This window comes from Leptosomus discolor, chromosome 19 (assembly GCF_034619465.1).
Source record: "Leptosomus discolor isolate bLepDis1 chromosome 19, bLepDis1.hap2, whole genome shotgun sequence".
Taxonomy (NCBI): domain Eukaryota; kingdom Metazoa; phylum Chordata; class Aves; order Leptosomiformes; family Leptosomidae; genus Leptosomus; species Leptosomus discolor.
This window is the reverse complement of record NC_141409.1, coordinates 9,245,642-9,269,637: the sequence shown is the minus strand read 5'-3', so window position 1 is coordinate 9,269,637 and position 23,996 is coordinate 9,245,642. Positions and strand designations below refer to the sequence as shown.

The following is a 23,996-nucleotide window of genomic DNA, read 5'->3' as shown; positions in this document are numbered from 1 at the left end:
TAGATATCTGGCGCCAAATTCAGAGTGAATTTTAAGTGAATCTTAGGTAGCCTGTGCTTGAGTAATTTACACCTTCTTCCAGCTCCCTTCAGTGTGTAAATAGTACCTGCTTCCACCTATATTGAATCCAACCCATTGCGCCAAGGATACTAATGAAGTGATGTCGCACCAGATAATGCAGTTGCAGAGAGGCAGGGGACAGCGTGCGCACAACGTGATGGTGCTCGGGGTGTACAAACCTCAAACCCATGTATGATATCTCTGTACCACGTTCTGCATCAGTGGGAATAAACCACTGCTTGCCCACATGAGCACTAAAGCAATGGTATTTCCACTGCTCCTGCATGTTGGGTGGAATCTGGACATGGTAAAATCCTTCTTGGATGCTGGGAGTTTTGTCCCTTACTTCAAATGGGGACAGAATTTTGCTCGCTAGATCCAAAGGCAAGGCATGGCATTGGCATAAGGTATCCAGTAGCCCTACAAGCTGTGCTTTTGTCAAGAATAAATCATGTCAAACCAATCTAATTTTCCTGTGACAGGGCAGCAGGTCTCAGAGAGGGGAGAAGCTGGAGATGTGATACATCTTGACTGCAGTAAGGCTTTTGACACTGTTTCATATGGCGTTCCCAGGAGCAAGGTAGGGGAATATGGTCGAGGAACAAGGCTGTAAGGTACCAAACTAGCTGGGAAAGCATACTGAAAAGCTATCAGCTGTTGTCGAAGTGGAATGATGGCTTGAGTACAGCGCTGCAGGGGTCTGTGCAGGGTCTGGTATTACTCAATATTTTCATTAGTGACTTGGGTAATGGAATATGGAGTAGTCTCATTGCATCTGCTGACAATGCCGAACTGAGAGAGGCTGCAAGTGCTCTCAGAGAACAGGAGAAAGATTCAAAAATCCTAACAAACTGAAGAAACAGGCTGGAAAGAATAGATAGGCATTTGAGAAGGACAGGAGCAAAGCAGAATGTATGAGAACTGTCAAAACTCGTGTCAGGAAACAGCTGCACAGGCAGCAGGTCTAAGGAAAGGGGTAATACTGTGGGCAAGAAATGAACTCTGAGCCAACTGTGGTACCCTGGCGTGAGAAAAGCAAGCTGACACTGTGGTAAAGAGAATGTGGTGTGGTACACTGCTCCCACCTGTGTTGAGTGTTGGGGCGGAGGGGTTTTGGTCATCAGACTTCCAGAAAAATACAGAAAATGAAGAGAACGGTCAGAGTTCTAGAAAACAAACCTACTGAGAAGGAAAGAAGGAAAGAACTGTGGTCGATTACTTAAGGCTGAGGAAAATACAGTAATAATCTCCCAAAACGTAAAGGATGCTATGAAAGTCAGAAGCTGTTGCCCACATCCACCAGGGTAGGACAGAAATAGTGGGATTAAACTGCAAGCAAATGCAATTTGGGTTAAAATTTGGGGAAAATGTTCCATCTATAAGAATAGCTGACACCCAGAATAGGCCATCTGGGGACCTTGTGGAATCTCCTTAAAAACCTCCAGGGATGAACATGTTAGAGAAACTCCTGTCAAGGCTGATTTAGGCAGGGTTGATCCTACCCTGGGGGAAGGAGATGGACTAGGTGACCTCTCAAGATCCCTTTTCCTCTTATTCCCTGTGGTTCAATGTGTATTTTCTGTGGCTGTGATACTGTGAGAGCAGGGAGCTTGATTCTGCATATTGGGTAAATATTTTACATTTAAATTGGGAAGACTTGTTTACTTGTCAGTCTGTTGTTGTTTCAGTTTAAATCCTACTAATTTAAGTTGAACACTGAATTATAAATTACAGTGATGGTTGTATGAGGAATATCTGAGGAGACAGATACTGAAACCTATTAATCTATCGATCACATTGATCGGAGTGTTTAATTTAGAACAGCATAGTCCTATTATAAAATATGTTTTAAAAGACTCTTTTAAAAACAACTTTGTTTTCCTGCAGTGCAGGAATTCTCCTGCTCTCTGCTAGGTGTGTATCCTTAAGCAGGCACACAGGAAAAATTAACGTTGGCATATACAAAAGACACAGGACGAAACCTTGCGCTACCCCAGTAAAAGGAAACCATCGGGTTTTTTAAATGAAGTCAGGCAGCAGTCTGGCTGCCAATTAACGAACACATTATTGTTAAGTGATAGCTTCAAAAAAAAAATGGTTCTTGCTCCCCTTTCCTCCAAGCATTGTACCGACTGCTCGTTTACTGTCAGTGGAGCCCCTCCAGCAGCGGGATACAGTAGCACAGGGACTGGCAATGAATAAGGATCCTGCACTGTAAGTGTAAGGTGGGGGGGATCTACAACAGCAGAATGTAATTCCACAAATTAATTTGTTCAGGACCCAGGGGTTAGCACTAATTTTGCACTGAGTACCAAGAGAGCTTTAATGACCGCAAATAGCAAACACTTCAATTTTTACCTCGTCCCCCTCGGAAGCCAAAACTGCCAGGTTTACAGTGCCCTCTAGTATCGCAGTGGAGCATTAGCTTTCATGTGCCACCTACTGAACTGCCACATCGCAGAAGTATTGCTCACTACAGCAGATTTTTCCTTCCGTACTTGTGCAGCGTGAGAGTAGGAACCTGGCCTGGCTGGAGCTGTTCTGGGAGCATCGCCTGCCTCTGCTGCCAGGCAGGCACGGTTCCGGACTCTTGTCCTTCTGCATCACTGTTTTAGGATAAAAATGCATGTGAAAATAAAAATGCATGCTCTGCTTAGAGGGTTGCAGTGAGCAGGCTGCTTGGAAGAATGATGTTCAGTAGTTTGTGGCAATTTGGCAAGGTGATATTAATAATAATTTGCCTTAAAATGGTACTTTGCAGCTGTTGCTGCATAACCACTAACTAGCAAAAAGCACGCTGGTGAAGGAGAGGGAAGGACAAAGGAGAAAAACCTGAGTCATATGAAACCCATTTAGACATTACCCGGGACCACATCCTAGCCAGCTGAGGTCACTTAATGCAAGGACTTCTCAGAGCTGTGACCTTCAGCCCCGCAAGGATTTATCTGTGGAGCAGATGCAGGAGAAATCCTTGGTGGAAGAGGACGTGGCACCTGGCATAAGAGCGGGCATATTTATAAAGCACCTCTGAAGATTTCCAGCTGCTGAAGCAGTCTTTGGAGGCTGCCTGGGTAAGACTGAGCCGATGTTGTGTAGTGTTATTGCTGCTCTGCACAGCGCTGTGGGAAAGGCGCTGTTCCCACGGAGCTGTGGAGGCAGAAGGAAATCTTAAACTCCTGCCTGCCTCCAAAACAGAGCGGTGCTGTACCCGGGAGTGCTTCCGCTGAGAAAACCCTTTTCACAGAAGTTGAACTTATACTGATTTGTAAAAAAAGCTGCCTCGATCGTTGTTGTTCTAGGAAAGCTTGCTGGTTCCTGGCGGTGAATGAGTTGGTTCGGATGACGCCTGTGTTACCTGGAGATTTTTCTTGTGGAGAGAGCTATGTAACTAGTAAACTCTAGCAGCACAATCAAGCTGTTGGTACGTGGAAATTAAGTTACATTAACTAAGCAAATTTAGAAAATGAATTCTTAACATCTATTTTCAGGTTTTTTTGCATCGTTTTATATGGCTGCTGATGAGATTGTCATGGACAGAAACTGGCATAAAGATGGAGCTCTTCTAGTACCCAGATGACTTTGAAATACATAATCATAGGAGAAAGCTTCCTGTCAACTTAGGCATCAACTTCTAGTTACTTCAGCTCCTGGGTTATGAGCTACTGAAGACATTGAGCCACCCTTTCTTGACTGCACAGCAGAGACCAAAATCTGGTTAACAGCAGCCCTTGTTATTTTTTGAGAAGATAAACAATTCTTCCTGCTTTTAAAAGATGTGTGATGGCATCACACATATTAAAAATGAGAATATATATAAAATAGTAATTAGTGTGTCTAAAGGACAGGGAGAAGTTAGGAAGTGTTAGTAAAATGATAGTAGAAGTAAGAGGTGTAAAAGGTAAAGAGGAATTATAAGATGAAACCACTGGTATGTATCTAAGGGCTGAATTGTGTCTCATTATTCTCACTGACTTTCAGAAATCAGCTGTTTGAGATACTTTTCTCTCTTTTGTATTGTAAGTCTGTATGGTATATAAAATATATTTATTTTCCTTAGTGTCACTGCTGAACAGCAGGACTAAAACCAAAGGATGTATGGGGATAACATGCATCCCAAACAAGCATGGTCCCTTCACCCCACCCCCAAACTCGTAGCACACTAACAATTTCTGAAGCACAGGTTGGAAACATTATTGTATCTAGGCAGGTTCTTTTTAATCAAAATATTTTCATGCCCTCTCATGTACTATGCATTCAATGTAAATGCTGAACTTTCATTACTGCCAATGTGATTTCCGTACATGGAGCCACAAGAGTCTGAAATAAGAGGTCTCGAGCCCTTCTGCTTTAAATTCTAGCTCCTGCAACTAGTGTGCTGGAAATGAAGAGCTATCTCATTGTATATGCAATATGTAAGTAGTTTGACAAGGATGTCTCTTTACAGCTTAAGTGTCAGCTCTGAATAGATGGATTGGGGGTCTTGAAAGACACGCTACACATCTCTGCATCATTGTTCGTAAAAACTTTAGTAAGTATCTTAAATTCCTTGCACAGCAATACAAGCAACTGCCTCAGCTTCTCAAGGGCACTATACCTTTGATAACGAATATATTTAAACAAAAGGCGGAAAAAAAACCTTTGCTGAATATAATAGAATGCAGATTTCTACTTTCATATTTCATGGGACATGAAGGTTCATCATTTATTGAAAATAAGATGTGGACCATCAGTAACATCCTGTCTAGATTTCATTTTCAGAGTAAAATGCCTTTCCAGTAAAATTACAAGAAACCGCTTTTCTCAGACGAAACCCTTGTGTTCAAGCCCTGTTGCAGTATTCTCTAGACTTTTTTTTCTCCCTTTTGCTGTGCTCTCTGTTATAGCTTGTTTCGCCAGCTGAGAAACTTCCTTCGCAAATCTGGTTTCTCCTTTATATTTAAAAATTATAGGCTTCATGAGGGGAAATCTGCATAAGTCTTGAGAACTTCAGATTTACTGTTGTTCCTCACAGGCCAACAGACAAAGTAATTTGATTAGAGCTCAACCATCGAGAGAATTTTGAGGGAAGCAGAGTCTGACCAAGGAATACCTGGGGTCAGCTAACGAGCGAACACCCCCTCGGTGCTCTATTCCCCCTGCCTCATGAGCTGAACTCACTCTATTGAGCAACCTCCCCAGCTGCAGGGGTCACAGAACGTCTTCACTGCGGTGGGAGGACCAAGACGCGTGCTGCTCGTAGCCTGCCGTAATGGGCGCTGCTGAACAAACCCCGCAGCGAGTATCCGTGAGCGGATGTGAATGAGGCAGCTGAATGTCAAACCCCAGGCACAAGCACCCAAGGAGAAGGGCTAACAGTGGCACCCGATCCCCATCCCATGGCAACCAGCTGATGCTAAACAGTGCTGAGGACTGGGGACTTTGAATGGAGTAGAAATGGCAAATAGCGTCTTCCAGCAGTAGAAAACCCAAAACTATCATCCGTTTCTGAGGCAGTCCTCTTGCCCGCAGTACTTCCCTGCCATCCAAGCTAAATTGCGCGATGAGTGCATTCCCAGGGGACGAGGATGAGACCGTCAAATCAATGGGCTGCACCCGCATCACCTCGCAATGTGCCATTTGCTGCTCTCAGGAAATAACGGGACTGCTGGGTCCGTGGCTCGAGGACAGATCTCAATGGAAACCTTCGGTGCTGTGAAACATTGTTTGGGTGGCTCAGAAGCTCTGTTTCCTTAGAATCAATATTGGATTAATGCAGTGGCATTAGATTGGAGGTACCATGCTCTGGGAGATGCTAGCTGTAAGATGAGATGTGGAACTGAAGTGTACTTGTGATACCTACTTGTAATATTTTAACAATTCAGCAACAACTTTGTAAGGCAGGTTATTAGCCAGACTGCGTGAAGCAGTTCTAGCCAGAGTAACTGAGTTCTCTCACTATGAACCTTGCCCCTGCATTTTTATTTCTGTATAATTTTCCTGACTTGAGTTCTTGCATGCTGTTGCTATGCATTATTTAACTCCCACTATTTTCCACTCCAGAAATGGCTGCATTTAGATTTAGGTGAACTTACGGTGGAGAGGTTAATCTGCAACAATGCTATATAAGTGCAAACTATTAATTACTACTTTTGTATTTTTAAACTGCAGGAATAAGCTTGGTGCATTGGCTCACAAAGTTACTACATACTCATACTCTCCCTGGGGAAAAGCAACTTTGTCTCCCTCTTTTCTCCTTTTCTTTTTCTTTTAATTTTTTTTCCCCAGAAAAATGCAATGAGCAGATTATTTGTGTTTTTTCCTCATTGTGAATGGTCTCCTAAACACTGGAAGATGGCTTGGGGGGTTTGTTCAGAAGATTAGCATGTCTTCTCAGAGCTCGTGCCCAACTGTATTCACATTTATGAATCCATATAAAGAACCCTGAAGAGTAATACATAACCTGATGATGCAACAAGCCAGGAGACAAAAAACCAGCCCATTAAGAGGACAAAGCTAATCAATACTAATAGCAAAGACTAAGATTTTAAAAGCCTCTCAATGAAGTCAGGCACAATCTTACCAGTCAGTCAATGAAAAATGAAGTGTGCCTGCGGGCAGGCTGGGGGGCAAGTCAGAGAGAGAGAGGAGATCCTTTTTCAGGAGAGCCTCGGGTGGGTTAGTTCCCCTGGATGGTACAGCATGTCCTGGCTGAGGTGGAAGGAACAGCAGCGCTTGAAGGGGTAAAATGTTGACAGCACATGGGAGAGATCAATTTGTTTAGTTCCTCCTGCTTCTCCTTTTCCTTAAATCTCCCAGGTGCAGTTAGGATCTGAGCAGCAGGATTACACACCCTGTGTCAATGCATCTGTGCTCAGCCTTCCTCTCCTGTTCCCAGATCTGCTCACTTTTCAAGACAGAAGGTATTGTGGTTTCATTCCCTACCTGGCAATAACTAACTCACCCAGGAGACTGGCAGACTAAAGTGGTTCCTTCTCATTGCTCATCTCCACAAGGACAGTCACGGATTCAGTATTTCCCGGTCACGGAAAAGACACTTCAAATGGTCTCCTGTTATTTTGATGACATTTTTGTGTTTTGGCTTCCAAAATTCATCGACAACTTTCCTAGCACCTTCTTGCTCTAGATTAGGCTCCTTGTTACATTTCCTGTACAAGTTCCCTTTCACGTCATTGAAAGTTCTTCTGGCGTTCCCGAAACACAAAGACTGCAGACTTCCCTTCATCAAAGTCACGCCAGTCCTTCACTCGGGCCTGTGACAGTGCCCCGTCCACCCTGCATCTCCCACCCTGTCCCCACCTCCAGTTTAGATTGTAAGGACTTTTTTCATCTCTAAAATGCAGCCGCTGATGTCCATCCACATAGAAAAAATTCAGGCCTAGACTTAATCTTGTGGTTTGTATGCCTGCATGTCGGGAACACCAACATCTTTTCTCTTGGCCATGACTGACACAGGCCTTGTCTTCCCGTGCTCTTACAGAAGCTGCTGGTAGAATTGTTTTCCTGCCTTTCTTTGCACCCTTTCTCTGACTTCCCAGTATATCCCCATGGGGGAATTCCTCCATGAGTGCTTAAGAAACCACCTCGTGCTCTTTCAAATCCCTCCTACTCACTCATTTTCTATCCTGCTCCTGCCCACCATGCCTTGTATCATCTCCGCTGTGTACTGCACTCCCTCTCATACTCCAGCTCGAGGTAATCTCCCACCCAGCACCATCCTCTGTCTCTCACCCCAGCCCTGTCAGACAAGTGTTGGCCCTGTGGCCCAGAACATCCTTCCCTTACCCCTCGCGGTCCAGGCAAGCTGGTGGACAGCAGGGAGAGCAGTGTCCTCCTGCGGGGATGGGCATCCAAACACAGCCAGCCCAACCACATCCAGAGGAGAAAGTGCAAGCAAGTCCTCATGTCTCAGAGATAAACTCAGAGAGGACTGAGCATCTCTTTGCCCTGTGTTTGTGAGGTGCACGGCAGAGCAGAGCCCAGGTCTAAAGGCACAGGCACTACAGAATTCGTATCGATAAGGTAAAATGGCAGCCAAAGCTTCCCACCCTGTATGTCAGCACTGGTGCCTGGCTGTGAGGTGCCTGTGAAGAAGAGGAAGGTTGCTCAGCCGCTGTAGTTCTGCCAATCCTTGGCCCCTCTAATGAAATGGCTACAAAGGCAGAAAATCACTTCAGCTAGGACTAAAGGAAGCAGCAGTGCTACGGAGCTGCACTGGGATCGTTAGGGTTGTTAATATTCAGCGAGCATATCGCTAAAAAGACAGTGCATGCTAAGGAAAAAAAGCAACAAACCCCAACACAGCACATAGGTCTTTCTGGCAGAGATATTAGCAGTGACAATGTTGTTTGTACAACAGACAGCTAGTATCCCACAAGACCAGAACTGCTGCCATGCCACATCTCGCTGAGGTCACTGTGGAGCAGTTGTGAAAGCAGTTCTGAATAACATGGGCCATATGTAAGCCCATGAACTAGAGATTAAATGGTTTTTACTACTTTACTGGTCCTCCAAAGGTGACTTGTCTACTTTGGCACAAAATATTCCAGTCAAGCTGGTGTTGTGGCTTTGGTCAGGGGTCCAAAACAAATGGCAGTAAACAGTACCTGAGCCTGCACGTACACATACAGATCTATTTTGCAAGAAAGCTCGTTTAATTCATTAAAAAGAAATCAGAACTCAAGAAACTCTTTGAAAAGGCCCTCAACTGGAGATAAAGGCTGTCTGTCATCATAAATGCAATGTAGCTGTAAAAGGAATTTTCAATGTATATAGAGACTCTCTAGTCCAAAATGGGTTATCAGGCAGAAAATCCAAATCCCTGTAAAGGGCCACCTCTTGCTATAATGCAGGTCTTTTCTATAATAGAGACAGCTTTGATATAGGACTATTGCTGCACTGCAAGCTGTAATAAATATTAATGTGTCAAACTGTACGCCACCTCTATTTCAGGATGGAGGCAAAAGACAGCCTTACAGAGGATGAGTTGCAGCCCTGCTAGGGAGCTGGTGCATTCCCAGGGCTTTTGGTAAGAAATTTTTATCTTTGCAGAGATTGCATCCTGCATTTCTCTAAAGAATCGCCAAAACCTTCATTTTACTCTATAAGAAAGGCATGAAATCTGGCTGTGCTTGAGGCTACGCCTTGGGGGAGTGATATTTGCGCTTCTACTGTGTTCATTGAAAACTTGCCCTGACGTCGGTCCAGCATTTTGTAATGCAACCGCCCAAGGTCATTCCTTACCAACTGACAAGCTGTGTGCTAAATCCCAACATCTACCACCTTGCAAAGAGATTCTGGCATTTATATTGCATTTGTTTCTCGTAGTGCAATTACTCTACAAAGAAAACTAAGCATGTATATAGTTGAGTGTCTGTCTGTGTCTGTGTCATATAAACTAATGCTTCTGTTTTCTTGCCTGCTTCATGACACTGTATCAGATATCTTACCTAAGCACGTCTATAAGTAGTATTACAAGACCAAACATTTAAATGTATACTTGTCTTATATGTAATATTATTCTAAACAAAGATATATGTGTAAATAAATATTACAGTAAATATTTATGTTCCCTGTCCCATGCAACAATAGTTTATCAAATATTTACTAGCCTACTTACCTGTGCTTTTGTGGGCATAGCTGCATAACTACTTCTGCTAGTGAGTGTTTTTGTGGTTGATTAAAATGCATTTGTGTGTATATCTGCGATGTTTGGTAGGCCTAGTTAAGCAGCCACTTACAGAAGCAAGCAGCGAATGTTGCCACTTCAAAACAAATGAAGCTTGTTGTTATAGATTCTGCAACATCCTTTATATGAAGCTCTTATTAGCATCAGGCTAGGTACCAGTGGAGCAGCAGGTTATTTTCAAAGTGTTGGGATGCCACACACAGTGTTACTCTGGAGAAAAAAAAAAAAAAAAAAAAGGAAAAGCAGCCTCTGTTTGTAATGAGCCCCGATCATTAGTTTCAGCTCACAACATATTGATGAAAAAGAACTGTATTCCTTTCACAGAAATGTGTGTTTCTGTCCAGGAATAATCCTGTTAGGTTAGGAGGCAGGAAAGAATCAGAAGAGAATCCTAAGGTTTTCTTCAGCAGAAAATGGAGTAACGTTGAGAACGGGATGATGATCCCACTCTCCCATACGACAGACAGATGAGGAAAGGGGATTACACACTTCCACTGCAGGAGGATTCAGGCAGCGTTTAGTGTTTATTCCGTCCTTGTCACACTTACTGCTCCACAGGCAAACACTGTCGCTACTGTTCACTCAACACACGCTCCAGCAGAAGCAATTTGCTTGCAATTAGCCAGCAATGAAACTCAGTTCTTGGGCAATCTCAGGTGGCAGCAACCACCATTCCTACTTCCCCGTTCTCTCTCTCTGCAAAGTTTCATATTCTCATGATGCAAAAAAAGACTGCATTTGCCAACAGGAGATGACCAGCCTTACTTTTTGAAAAGTCATTGTGTAAGACTCCCAACAGAAATTACTGCTTTGGTTCAAATTTAATAGTAAAAAGGTACTGCAAAACCTTGTTCATGAAGGTCATTGATAGCAAGGTTATTCACAGATAAACAACAGGAATGAGGAAGAAGCACAAGACTTCGCTTTTTATCGTAGATTCTGAGTAAATAACCTTAAAGGCAATAGACTGATGTGGTTGCAATTTCATTAATTTCAAAGAAATTAGCCTTTCTAGTCAAATAACCTGATGATAGGTTGTTACACTGGAGAAAATCTGGCCAACCACTCCACAACCACATACTATCAGACAGCAGGGCTGAGGGAGGTGAACTTTGTAAGGAAGAAGAGAATGCAACGAGCATGAAAAAAAAAAAAGACCTCAAAAGAAAGCCATTAAGTGCTTTTTCATCCTAACTAAGTTCATTGTGAAGGGTGGTTGGGAAAAGGGGTAATGTGAGACTTTCTTATTGAAAAAAATATTGATTGTTAGGAATCGATAGCATTAAAAAGCTGTGTCTTAAGCACCAAGCTTTGAAGGACTCCACAAGCTTTTCCATTCCCTGTCTATTCTCCTGCCAGAACTTTGATAGCTTTAGCCTGCAAACCAGCAAATGCAGTGATTTGATGGTGGCCAATATATATTAAAAAAATTAAGGTGTCAAGCATGAATTTTATTATATCCGCAATCAGATGTACTTCCTTCAGTCAGCTCATTTGCAATTAAGTCCAGCTGTTCTCAGTGGAAAGGACTCTTCCAAGGAAATTGCTGTAAAATTTAATGCGAGGATTTTCCTTAGTGCTTTGTTGTAAATATTGTTTTCCTAATAAGCTTGTAAAGGGCTTTGCTTTTTTATTCAATGGGCAAGAGAAGAACTGTCATTTTTCAGGTGTTAGAAAATGAATAGGTCAGTGATAGAGCTCAAAACTTATAAAAATGTTCTCATTGTATAGCAACAGAAGGAGCTTTAACGCCTTGAAGGAGAGGAAGTTTTTGAAGATATTTTTGGTCTGCATAGTTTTCTGTTTACATATGAAGGGCTATTTTTTAACTGACACATCAGGCAGAGTTTGATCAATACACTTTATCGGGTTTCTTCTGTCTAGAATCAGGTATGACAGCCAGAGAGGGGCACCAGATTGCAGACTTCAGAGTATGATCCTTCATTTCAACACTGCAGTATAACATCCCACAAGGGCCAAAATATTACACCATGAGCTCACGATACTGCAGAGCTTTAGTTTACTACCACAGGATCCTGTTGGAGCTTTAGGTAAATGATGAACATTAGAAATTTTTTTATCTCCTTGCTATTGTGCCCAAAGAAAGAGCATCTCTTTCCTTTTTACCACTTAGGCAAAGCTTAGATTTGTTTTTCCTATCTTCCAGCAATCTTTTCAGCCACATTTTCAATCTGTGTGCTTCTGTCACTCTGGGAGAACAGCGCCTAAAATAAAACAGTGAGATTTGTAATTATTGACATTATTTTAAGAGGTAACACTGAAGCATTAAATATAACAAAATGAAACTATTTTGAGGGGGAATGTTGAGACATGAATGATAGGAAGTACTGTTATTGTGGATTTATTTTCACCCAAGCAAAAATCAGACACTTTCTCTAATGGTGAAATATGACCTGGCTCTTGCAGAGTGAGTCATTTGCTAATTTGTTTAACGTTGTTATCTGTGCAGGAAAGCCTTGCAAGAGAAAGAATCCAGAATGGATCAAAAGTGCAGGTTGTTTTGGGGGACAGAATTAAGCCACTTCTTATTCTTTAAGACAGTGATCGCATTCCTTTTTTTGGCAGCTGTGAATACTGAGAAGAAAAAAACTCGTCCTGGTCAAAAGCTGTGTTATCGCCTCTATATTGGTTTGCGATGCAAGAGGTGAAGCTAATTTCCTGTCAACAAAAACCTTCTGCTGAGGCAGTGGAAGTCCTACTAGTACAGTTTATTTGAAGAACAGGAATGAGGTACACAGTAGGAGAAATATCCTTTTGCTAGTATACTCATATAGCTACCTTGGCAAATCCTCACGGTTTAGAATCCCATCTCCCATGTCTGCAAATAGCAAGAGTTAGCTGGCACAGCTTGGAACACTTCTCCAAAATAGTGTAGGAGAGAAAGTTATAGAGGAAATATCTGCTGAACATGTATGTTCCTGTGTATGGGCTTCAGAACAGATTGATGAACCTGTTAAGAGATGATTAATCAAAAGGGTTTGGATCAGGAGATGACAAGGCAGTCAGAGCTAGCTGCAGAGGAGTGTAAAAAGATTAGATCTCTGTAGGAGAAGAATGTCTTTCATAGAAGTGATTAGAAAATGAACCTCAAAAGCCCATGATTAATAAGGAAGGAGAGAAGGGCTGGAACACTGTAAAGTTCATACTTGGAGTGAACCTACACATATGTGTTTTATTTGTATAGCTTGCTTGGTTTTGGTTAAGTCACTGCCTCTAGGATAAAGCATGTGATTTTCATCTCGAGGAAATTCCTGCAGTTAAAATGTTCGGGGATTTTTGCTGTTGTATGAATTAAGCTGCTAGGTCTCCCCAGCAGGAATGGAAGAAAAAAGCAGAGGGCACAAGGAATACAACAGGTCTCCTTGTCCAGGCAATAGCCAGAGCTTGCCTTTCCCTTTTCTAATCCATGTGGGCAATATCCAAAAAGGGAGTGACCCAAAGTCACAGTGGGGGCTGTGGATAAATGGCATCACTTGGCTGAGAAAGCTGCGAATAGCACTGAGGCACCATGGTCTGTTCATTCGTTGAAGTTCTTTGGATGCCTCTTTCCCAGCTTGTATTTAAAGCTCACACCTGATATATAGAAACTTTAGAGGTGTCTGGGGTGCATTTTGACTAGTACCTGGTAAAAGAAACAAGCACAAATGCACCTTTTGGCTCCATAGCAGAGCAACTGCTGTAGGAAGCTGCAGATCTGGTCCTGACTGCTCCCCACATTAAATGCGTTTATGGTTTGTGAGCTGTGATCCATCAGGGAGGTGCATGACAGCTTCTAGAGAAAGCTTTCTTGGTCTCTCAAGGATTCCCGCAAGCATTATTCAGCCATCAAATTCACAGCCTCTGTATCAGCACTTACCAAACTATTTGGCTTAAGTGGAGAAGAGCACATATAGAAGCCTGGCTCTGTTTAAAATACTAGATGTGTTTGAGACAAGAGTCTGGGATCCAATATTGCATTGCTTGAGAACAAACAGGTTCTACCCTGCATCTAAATGTTTTGCGTTTTTTTTTCCCTTCAGCTTCACTCTAAACTGAGAAGGTGACCAGAATTAATCCCTATGTCTTAAGTATAAAAATCGTTCACTGAGCTTTGGAGGCTGGAGTGCTCCAGACCCTCAGGATAACACTTTCCATTCTCTGTGGGCTTCAGAAAGCAGAAGGAATCTTTCCATGATGTGATGGAAATCCTCATGAGACTACAGGAGAGCATCTTCACCACAGGAGGTCATGGGAGGTTTGCTTTAGGGACCTGACTGGCAGCCCCTACTTTTCACAAAGCAACCGGTCCTCCGATACCTGAAGATTTCATTTGCACCTACTGTCTTGAACCCAGTTCTCTGTGACACCTTGTAGACCGAGCTACATAGGGCAGAGGTGTTTGTATGCTGTTCCTTTGTCTGACAGGTAATGCTGTGTGTCTGTAAACAAATTCTCTTCTAGCAGCTTATCTCACCACTTATAGGGAAACAATTAAACAGCTTTAGAATGAAAACAGGACTGCTCGACACCGCTCTTGTCCGCTCCTTTTGCATTTCTTGCTGCAGTTCAGAAGAGATACAGCCAGGTACCTGCAAGCAGCTTAGCCCCACACACGGTCAATAACAGAAAAGATAAATCTGCTGCAATTGACTACAGGCTGTACTGTCACTAAGTGACGATGAAAAATGATCGCTACTTGAATACACTGCATTTTTATCTTTAAATCTTTCAATAGAAACAGTGTCAATAACAGAGTACTAAATAATCTTTACATAGAAGGAAAATCTTTCCTCTTTCTTGTCTTTTTTTAGAGGGAAAATGGGTGTCACTTTATTTTTGGAGACTTTAAATGTTGAAGTATGGAATTAGACCTGCAAATTCCAGGAAATGACTGTCTGTTTAGACAATCTCTGTCTCATGTCAGGAAAGATTGGCTGGATTCTGCTTGAAAACATAGCTCAATTCTGTATCATGAATGCACCAGGGTAACTGTAAGTGGAATATGCAGAAATAAAATAAATAAGGATTTTTTTTTTTCTCATGTTCCTTTGGGGATAATATATCTCTCTGAATTGGATACAGCTGGCAGAGATGGCCTTTCTTTACTTTAAAATATCGCTGACCTTTCCCTGAGCTAACTGGATGCAGTTTACCATATTGGCCCAAGTATAAAGCAAAGTCCTTTTCAGGTAATAGCCTTTGGAAAAAAATCCAATCTGTTCTGTATCCGCTGACCATGCCACACAGGGCTCTGGTTCCTCCCTGTGCCGTGGGCCCTGTTAGCTGACAGGCCAGCGTGGCAGCAGGCCAGCACCTACAACATGCTCTCCTTCATGTTGCTTTTGGGTCTGCTGGTCTTGGTGGCGCAACACCCGAATGGGGCAGAGAGTCGCTGGGGATGCTGGTAGCAATGCGGCCCCACTGTGTGTGCGTATGCTCGTGTTTCTGTCCTGACAAAATTAATGTAGACTTTTATTTGAAGCCAATTTATTTCCACATCATATAGAACCTTCACTCTCTCCAAGTATTGATGTCCCTTTTATCCCGCATTATGAGACAGCAAGAAACACACTAGAATGCCTTTGACAACACCAAATTGATTAACCCTTTTTTTTGCTCATGCAGGACATTTTCCATAGCCATGTCTCTGGGAGTAGAATTTTCTGGGTAAATCCAGGCTGGTGGCCATTTGAGCCATTTGAGTCGCGTCCTCCTAACGTGTGGAGTGCTGAAGTGACTCTAGGATATGCTCCGCAGTTTTCAGATATGGGCCTTCCACGTGGAGCCTGCTCTTTTGGTTGAGGACTCTGAACTGAGTTTGGTTTAGCTGTCCTACAGTTTCCAGAAAGGGTCTTTAAGCTGGCAGCAGGGGTGTAGAAAGGCTTGTGGATTTAAAAGTCCCTTTGTACATGCTCCAAGTTTGGTTCAGATGCTTCCTTGAATAAAGGTTGAGATGAAGTACTGAATTTCTGAAATGCTGAGGTTCTGAATATCCCAGAACTTTGATTTATTCTTCCTGTTTCGTCTGGATTTCTGTTAAGAAGCGTGGTTGTCTGTCCTCCTTAATGGACTGATGAACAATACTGAGTGTGAAGCAGCTTGAAAGAAAATGCTGGTCTATGCAGTTGCTCGAACTGCTTGACTTGTCTGGAAAACTGCAGGTTTCCATGCCCTCTCTCAGTTCTAAGCATATTTGACTATATTTATTTTTGTTGTTGGCCTCTCTTTTACAGCTGGAAAAGAAATAGAAGGCGGCATGCAAGGATAGCTAAAGAGTAAAGAGCAAGACCTTGTTGTTTCAGGATGGTTGGTGCTTTAAGGGGAGATCAGCTCCGTTTCATCTTCTAAAAACCCTGCTGAGATTGATTGGTTTATGGAGAGGTGATTATAAAAGCCAGCAAGTAGCTTAATTAGGACGGAGAGTTATGAGAAGTAGCTTGGCTTTTGTAAGAAGTACTGGAGTAAATTACTCTTGGCAAGTGGCTGGTGGAATGGGGAAAGCTAAGCTCAGGAGCTAGGCAGGGTGGTTGCTTGGCATGCTGTATTCGTATTTAGAAGGAATAAAGCTGAAGATTGCCAAAATCGTGCCTGAATCTGATTCATGTCAGGCTTATTGTCCTGAGATTACACTTTTCTCAACTAACATTTACTAATCAGGAACTCCAGAACTCTTTCAACTTGTCTCAGTGATTGTTACTGTGTCAGGGGTTTAAAGATCCCGGGGAGAAGCAACCTCTGCTTTTCCAAGCTGCAGGTTAGAGTTTGCTCCTGGCAAGAAGTACCACCTATTGTACCGTGAACTCGATCATATTTACTGTCATAACAGTGGATACACCACCATCTGAAACTTTCATGTGCCTGTTCAATGAAGAGCAATAGCTAGTGGATGTGCTCAGGCATGTATTGAATAACCATCATGTTTCAAGCTTCCCCTCGCCTGCTGCAAAATCCTACCTCCGCAAGAAACTGGTAAGGAGTAGAATTCAAGCATTATATATTCAACAAATTCTGCTGACTGCTGCTAGGCAGTGATGCTGGAATGATTGTGCCAAATCCTGGTCTTTCATGATAATGGAAGTGGAATTTTCCCCAGAGCAAACCGGTGTCAGAGAGAAAACCCAGGGGACAAGAGAGAACATTTGAAAATACAGCCCAGGCATTAAAAAAAGGCAAATAGGCTTTAACTAGTTAAATTACAGAACACATGAATAGCCCAGAATTATGTAAAAGCCTGATCCTGCAGTCTTCAGATAGGGAAAACAATGAGTTTAACTGACTCTAATACTGCAGATTCATCAATGTAGTCAAGAAGAAGCAACTGGGTCATTCTGTCTCAGGCACTTGCATATTGCAGTACTACTTGTCTGTTCTTGCTACTATTTCATCCCTGATAATGTCTTATTTAACCTGCTCAGGATAGCTGTCATTTTGAAAATGTGCAAAATATATTAAATTTTAACTACATCATTTAAAAATACATGTATTTGTGCAGATTTTTCAAAGCGACTGGGATCTGAATGTATAGGGCAACAGAACACGACTCAAAGCCCAATTTGAAGAAAGTATGTTTTGAGCAGGCATCAACAGACAGACTGAAAAGCAAGGCAAAAGCATAGGGTTTTTTTTAGATGTTGAGTGGACTAAATGCAATGTGAATTTATCTGCAAACCATCTGTGATTTCTGGTATTTTTTGATGCCTTCACAGCTCTAATTTTAAGCAGTTATGTAGCCTTTAAATAATGATACTTTCTTCCCATTCGGTTTCACATCAGATTCCCTCACTCGATCACAGAATGTTTAAAGAAAAGAAGTGGCTGAGTACACTTCTCTGCAGATTGCACACATACAGAATAAAACAGCAGCCTTTTATTTTTGCAAGTAAAATTTGACATATTTTGGGACAGAATTCCGCATGCATAAAATAACACCATGAGTTTTGCTGGGTATGGTTTACTTTTTGTATTTTGCTTTACACTTCTCATGGAAATTCAGTGCTGGGATAAGGTGTTAAGTTGACATCCCCAGGGACTGAAACTCCAGAAGCAGCACAGCATAACAGCAGATCTCTTTGAATTATCTTAAAACTGATATCAAGGGTGCCAGTTTCATCAGACAAGAGGGAATCGAAGAGCCATAATCCATCCAGTCCTTAGTGGTTCTGCAGACAAATCTGTTACGTGCTGGGTTTTCTGTGTGTGATGTGGACACTTTATAACCGCAAATTGAAAGAAAACACTCCGGATGAGGAAGTGAATAGCCACCTGAAAATAGTAGTTCCTACAGTTACAGTGGCCCCCTAAGGGGACTGGGAGGCCTCCAGGTCTGGTTTCCATCTACCATGATGTGGGGAAAGATCCTTCCGAATGTGAGGCTGGTCGCCTGAAACAATACTAAACTAACTCTATTCATCCCCCAGGAAATCTGATGATAACTGCATCATTGTCACCTCAGTTCATTATTTCACTGTTTCTTCTGGCAGGACTGCTCAGATAAGGTTTTCGCTCACTATGGTTGGATATAGTGGGAGATTCTGATTCAGGGAACAATAGGGAAGAAATAGCACTGAAAATCAAGGCTCCCCCACATCTGAAAATGTCTTGCCATTCCAACCGTGTCTAAAAGGAGGCAAGATGCATTCCCTTTTCTTGGCAGAAGCCTCCAACATGAGTCGATAACCCCCCAGCTTCTCCTCTGTTTCAATAATGCATCGTGTAGTAAACACTGTGGCCAACTGAAGACTGAAAACCTGAAATAGATTAATAGGAATGTAAAAATAGCAAGAATATCTTACCAATTGCACTATTGAGCACCACAATTATTTGAACAACAACAAAAAAACCCCAGTTTATTATATTTATCTGAAATGCTGTCAAGAATGTAGCAGTGAAGTATGAAGAAATGAAGAGGCCCTGGCGATGAATATCAGTCCAGCTTGCCACAGAATAAATATCAGCATTTATCTATCTCAGAGGAAGATAAAGATCATTTCTTATGATGTCAGTTATTGCAAATGTTGAGTCCTGTCCAGACATTTTGTGAGAGATTATCTGCACTTGGTATGAAACCCCACAGTCGCCATTAGTTGTCTCTCCTGACAACAAAATTAATTTCTCTTAAATGAGAATGCATTTCTAATTGGGCACTTTCTTCCCTAACAAATTGTTTACAGTACCTCTGCAAGGATTCTGAAATCATCCCTTTCTTTGATGTTGCTGATTAATTACAGCCCACTTGATTCTTAGTAGCTGCAATTTGAGTAATATATATGCCATAACATACTTTGCTGTGAAAGGTTCATCTTAATTACATGGTCCCCAGTCAAGCTTCTGCTTCGGAAGAGAACTGTACTTCACTTGTCAAGCTGCATGTGATGCCAGGTTGGATTGTTACTTTTTTTTCCCCCTTTCTCTCCAAGTGAGTTCAGAGCTTATGTACGTTACAAGACTGACAGCACCCAAAAATGAAATTCTCTCTTTAGCCACAGAACAGATCCAAACCTGGCAGTTCACTGCAGTCTTCTCTATTCCATCTCTTAGTCTATCTACACACCACAGCGCAGCAGTGTGCGGGGAGAGCTGGGCTAGCTGTGGTATCACCAGGCTAGCACAGGGGTCTGCCGGAGCTAATTAGTGATGCTGAGTCTGGGTTTGTTAGTCTGGTCAGAGCTGAACTGACAGAGCAGGCTGCTTCCCGGTCTGCGGTTGCCGTTTGCATCTCTCTACACGACACCGCGTTGTGCAATGTGGATCTAACCCATATGCATTAAATGTTTTGCAATGTGGATCTAACCCATATGCACTAAATGTCTTTTTTTTTTTTTTTTCTTTTTTTTTGGGGGGGAGATCACTAGGTCCTTGAACTTCCAGCAGAGAGGATAAAAGACGTCAGTTCTGATGCTTGCTCAGCTGTGCATACGCGCCCGTATTGGGCCACCCAAATAATTTTGCAGGAGCCCACTCAACAGCTGTCAGATAGTAAGATTTTCGAGTGTTTTGAACATCAGCTGGATTCTTGCTTGTATGTTTTACTAGCAACTTTGAGGCAAAAAGATTTTTATTGGTACCTTGTAGATATGCCGGTTTCACATAGTTTAGATCCATCATGCCCGCTTACAATAGACCTATAATGAAGACGAAATCAGCATCCTGCCTTGGTTTGGGCAAGCTGCCACTTAAGGAATATTGCTTAAAAGAAAGCAGTGAGCAACTTGGGCAAGGCAATGCCCTGCAAATGAGCACCCCACATTATGCAGTGTTTTCCTTCCAGGTGGGACAAAACAGGAGGAGGAGTAATGAGGGGAAGAGGAACTCCCGCTCCCTTCTTTAGCCATTTTCTTTAGGTGTTGAAGCAGAGTCTGCCTTAACTCCCCACAGAGCCAGTGGAGTTCTTAGTGCTCTGAATTGCTCGTTGTCTGTTCAGGAGGACTTGGCTCCTCATTTATGCAAGGAAAAGCAGATCCCTGGCACAAAAAAATGTGAATGCCCTCCTTTGAGTTTCCAAGCCAAAGCTATGCTGTGCTCTTTGTGCTTTAGGGGCGAGTTCCAACTGGTTCCTTATACATTTATTTTCAGGCCACTGTTTTGTCATTACAGTTTAGAAATAGTAAAATCAGAAATCCTTGCATGTGGGCACCACAATGACGGGGATCTTGGAGACAGCTAAAATAAATGTGATATTAACAGCTGAAAATATATGTTTAAAAATAATGAATCTTACATTAGAGGGGAAGAAATGAAAAAGAATCATCCATTTCCAAGGGATAACATATAAAACAAATTACAGACATCTGCAATGTGCACCCAGAGTCTGAACTCCGCAGTGAGAGGAAAAAAGAGTAATTACTTGCAGGAATGACCTTTCAGCCTAGAGGCATTCCCTTACAATAACATGGTACCTTCTTGACCAGTCTATTACAGTCCGAAGAGAGTTATTTTGTGTCTAACATAACTGATATAATAACTAATATGATAGATCCATAAACAGTTTAAGTTGCCAGTCTGGCTGAGATGGTCCTGTCCTTTCTGCCACTGGCTACTATTCTTTGATTCAGTGCCTTTTTTACATAAAGAACGTTCCCTGGCTTGTTCCTATTTGCCTTACTACCTGTGCTCAGTCCATTGCTGGTTCTTTGAAGCACACCACTATCTATTTCACTGTTCACGTAGGCCGAACTACGTTGCTTCAGACTGCATTGCTTCCAGGTTCGCTTTACCTCTGTGCTCAGACACAACAGCATTACTAAGCTCAAGAGAAGTAGAACTGCAGCCTTTTCATTTTCTCATGCTTCATGCTAAGTGATAGGGTTTCACTTATCAATACTCCTCGCGTGTTGTCTGAGAACGTTTAATTGGTCAGATGGAATTTTCAGAATCCGTCGCATGACAGACAGGAAAGTGTCACTGAGCGGAGGGCAAAGTCTCGCTTCACTCGGCCACTGACACATCTGCTGCTCCTTGTCATATTCATTTCCATTTTACATATTAAATAATAAAAAAAAAAGCAACCCTGACTAAAGGATCTGACTGTGCGGATTGTGCTTACTGAATTTAATTAATACCTGTATGGAAGAGGTTGTTATTTACTTTAGAAGTTGAGAAAACAAAAAACCTAGCCCTGTGCTGCAATTTGTTCTGTGTGGAGTGACTACTGGCCTCTGCAGTGCCTCATTTATTTTAGCTCTATTTATTTTAGCTGCACTCTAGGGGTGAAAAGTGCTGGCGGTGGCATGAGAAACATAAGCAGCTCCTACAAAACCAAACTAGTGCTACTTAGTGCTATGATAGCGCTCTGGAACTTTGCCGTGCTTCGCAGACATTCGATAATGAAGGTCGGGTCCTCGCCCGGTTGATTTCAGACCGAGCCATGATCTGTAACACAGGGCCCAACCTTCCAATCTTCAGTCCGTCTGTGTGCGTAAGGCTTATAGAAGGATTCTTGACTGCTCCAAGCTAAGCACAGTTGTTGCAGCAGGATGGGAGCCCTTGCTTCCTACTGCAAATGGTTTTATTTTTGTCTCTGTGCCTGTAAAATTCATTACAGATCCACAGAACGTCCTGAGGGAATACACCCTGTATTTCGAGCAGAGAATGATGCGTAGCATAGGAAAATAGAAGAAAAGAGGACATTTGACAGGTAAAAATGATTCTGAGGGAGGAGAGAGGTATTTTAGAGAGGCACAGGCCAGTGGTCTTTTCTTTTGCCCCTGGATCCCGCCCCGGGCCGGGCAGACATCTCAGCAGCTCCTGTCAGCAGCGGCGGGCACAGGGCGCTCGGGACAGACCCGCCTTTGCTGAAGAAATCTCTGAAGTTAAAAAAAAAAAAAGAGGATAAAAGCCTTAAAAGTGAACCCTTGTGCCGGTCAACCGGCGCTCCCGGCCGGGGCGGCACCTGAGGGAAGTGCCGCTTTCCCGCCCAGCCCCGCCGCGCGCCCCCGCCCCTCTCAGCGCCCGGACTACATTTCCCAGCCTGCCCCGCGCCGCCGCGGCCTCCGCCGCGCTCTTCACGGCCCGCCGGGGAGAGGCCGGGCCCGGCCGGCCAAGATGGCGGAGGGGGTGCTGAGCCCCGGGGTGAACCTGGAGGCCTTCTCTCAGGCCATCGCCGCTATCCAGGCGCTGCGCTCCAGCGTGACGCGGGTCTTCGACTGCCTGAAGGATGGGATGCGGAACAAGGAGACCCTGGAAGGCCGCGAGAAGGGCTTCGTGGCCGCCTTCCAGGAGAGCCTGCACTCCGTCAGCCGCGACCTGGGGTGAGCAGCCGACCCTGAGGGGCTTCACCACGCCGCACCCCGCGGCGGTGCGCAGCCGGGCCCCCGGCCACGGCCATGCGGTGGTGGCGCGGGAGGGAGAGGGGTCTCGGGGTCCCCCCGGCCGGGCCCCGCCGCCCCTAGGGCCTCCGCCCTCGGAGGCGCCCGGCGATGCCGTTCGCACTCTCGAAGAAAGTTTTAGGCAAATAAATGCGAAAATCCTCTATTTTGTTTCTTCCAGTCTCGTGCGTATTGCCTCTTTGTGGTGTTTCTTTCCAGAGTCTCCAGAGGGATGAACGCTGCTGATCGTATTTGCCTGTTTTTGGTTCTTGTTTTGCTTTAAAAAAGGAGCTGTCGGTGGGATTGCATTGGCAAGGGGAATGCTTTTGGTTGCAGGGAGATTTTTCTCTGCTTTTGGAAGTTTCATGTTTAAAAATTAAACACTTTCTAGGCTCTGATTATTCAGTAGCATCCAAGTAGTTCAAGAATGGCCATTTTATTACCAACGCTTGTAAGACTGGAAAGTTAGTACATGTAAGTGTAGTTGTTTAGCGCCAGCAGGTGTGTTTCACGTAAATAAAGACGAACTGTCGAGGCTGATGATCCATGCGGATATTGCCAGAGGCCTCCTGGGTTCGGCTGTACCCTTCTGGGAGCCAGCAGCACAGTCCAGGGAGGTGTCCGAGGGCAGGGCAGGGCAAGTGCATAGCCACCCTTTCCCAGCACATCTTCCAGCTTCCAGAGTTTTAGTGCTCAGGGTCTTGTGTACAAGAATTTGTTTCTTGCTGGCTAATGGGCCTTGCTGATTTTCAGTTCTGTTTGTGGTAATAGAATTTGTTACCTACTTTTTCCCTTCTGTTGGGAAAGATGGTAGATAATCATTCTTAGGAATGATAATTGTACACAGCTGCTCTTGCATCCCTTTGGTTTTTATTATTTTCAACTTGAGGAAGCTTCATGGTTCCCTGCATGGAAGCTGTGCCATTCCTTTGGTTACCCTTCTTGTCTTGCTTGGTAGCTTTTTAAAGAATTATCTAGTATAACCCCGAAATCTTGTTCCCAAACAATAATAGGTAGCAGTTGGCTCTGACCTATCTTGAGTGTAGTATCTTGCACTCCTCTTTTGCAGTTTATCATCCAGTATTTCAGTGCTGTGAAGTTCCTGGGTGATTCTTTGCAGTCAGGTCCAGTCCTTACTACCGTACAAGCTTACTTATGACCACGCTGAGACTAGCTTCATTACCAAACTTCACCAGCTCCTTTTTCATCATCCCTTCCACAGCATTAGCAGAAATGCTTGTCAGTGCTTTGATGACCATTTGTTTCCTGATTCTGTGCAAGATAACTTTTAAAAAATATTTTTAAGTACATTTAATTTGTCTTTTTTAAATATAACTGCCCCAAAATATTGTAATTTATGTAGCATTTAAGTGTTATGTATTATGTTCCATGTTTGGGAAGGACAGATTTCGAGTAGCAAGGGAATACTCCATGATGTATTGAAGTTA

The 23,996-nt window shown here is 43.3% G+C and overlaps 1 protein-coding gene across 2 annotated transcripts in view; it reads left to right on the top strand.

The window, feature by feature from the left end:
• Positions 1-22,285: 22,285 nt before the first annotated feature.
• The window catches only part of MED27 (mediator complex subunit 27), a 92,663-nt gene continuing 90,952 nt past the window's right edge, over positions 22,286-23,996 (top strand). For both annotated transcript variants that reach the window (XM_009961766.2, XM_009961765.2), the window contains exon 1: positions 22,286-22,491. In XM_009961766.2, the coding sequence (XP_009960068.1) occupies positions 22,286-22,491 (206 nt within the window). The remainder of the gene's footprint in view (positions 22,492-23,996) is intronic.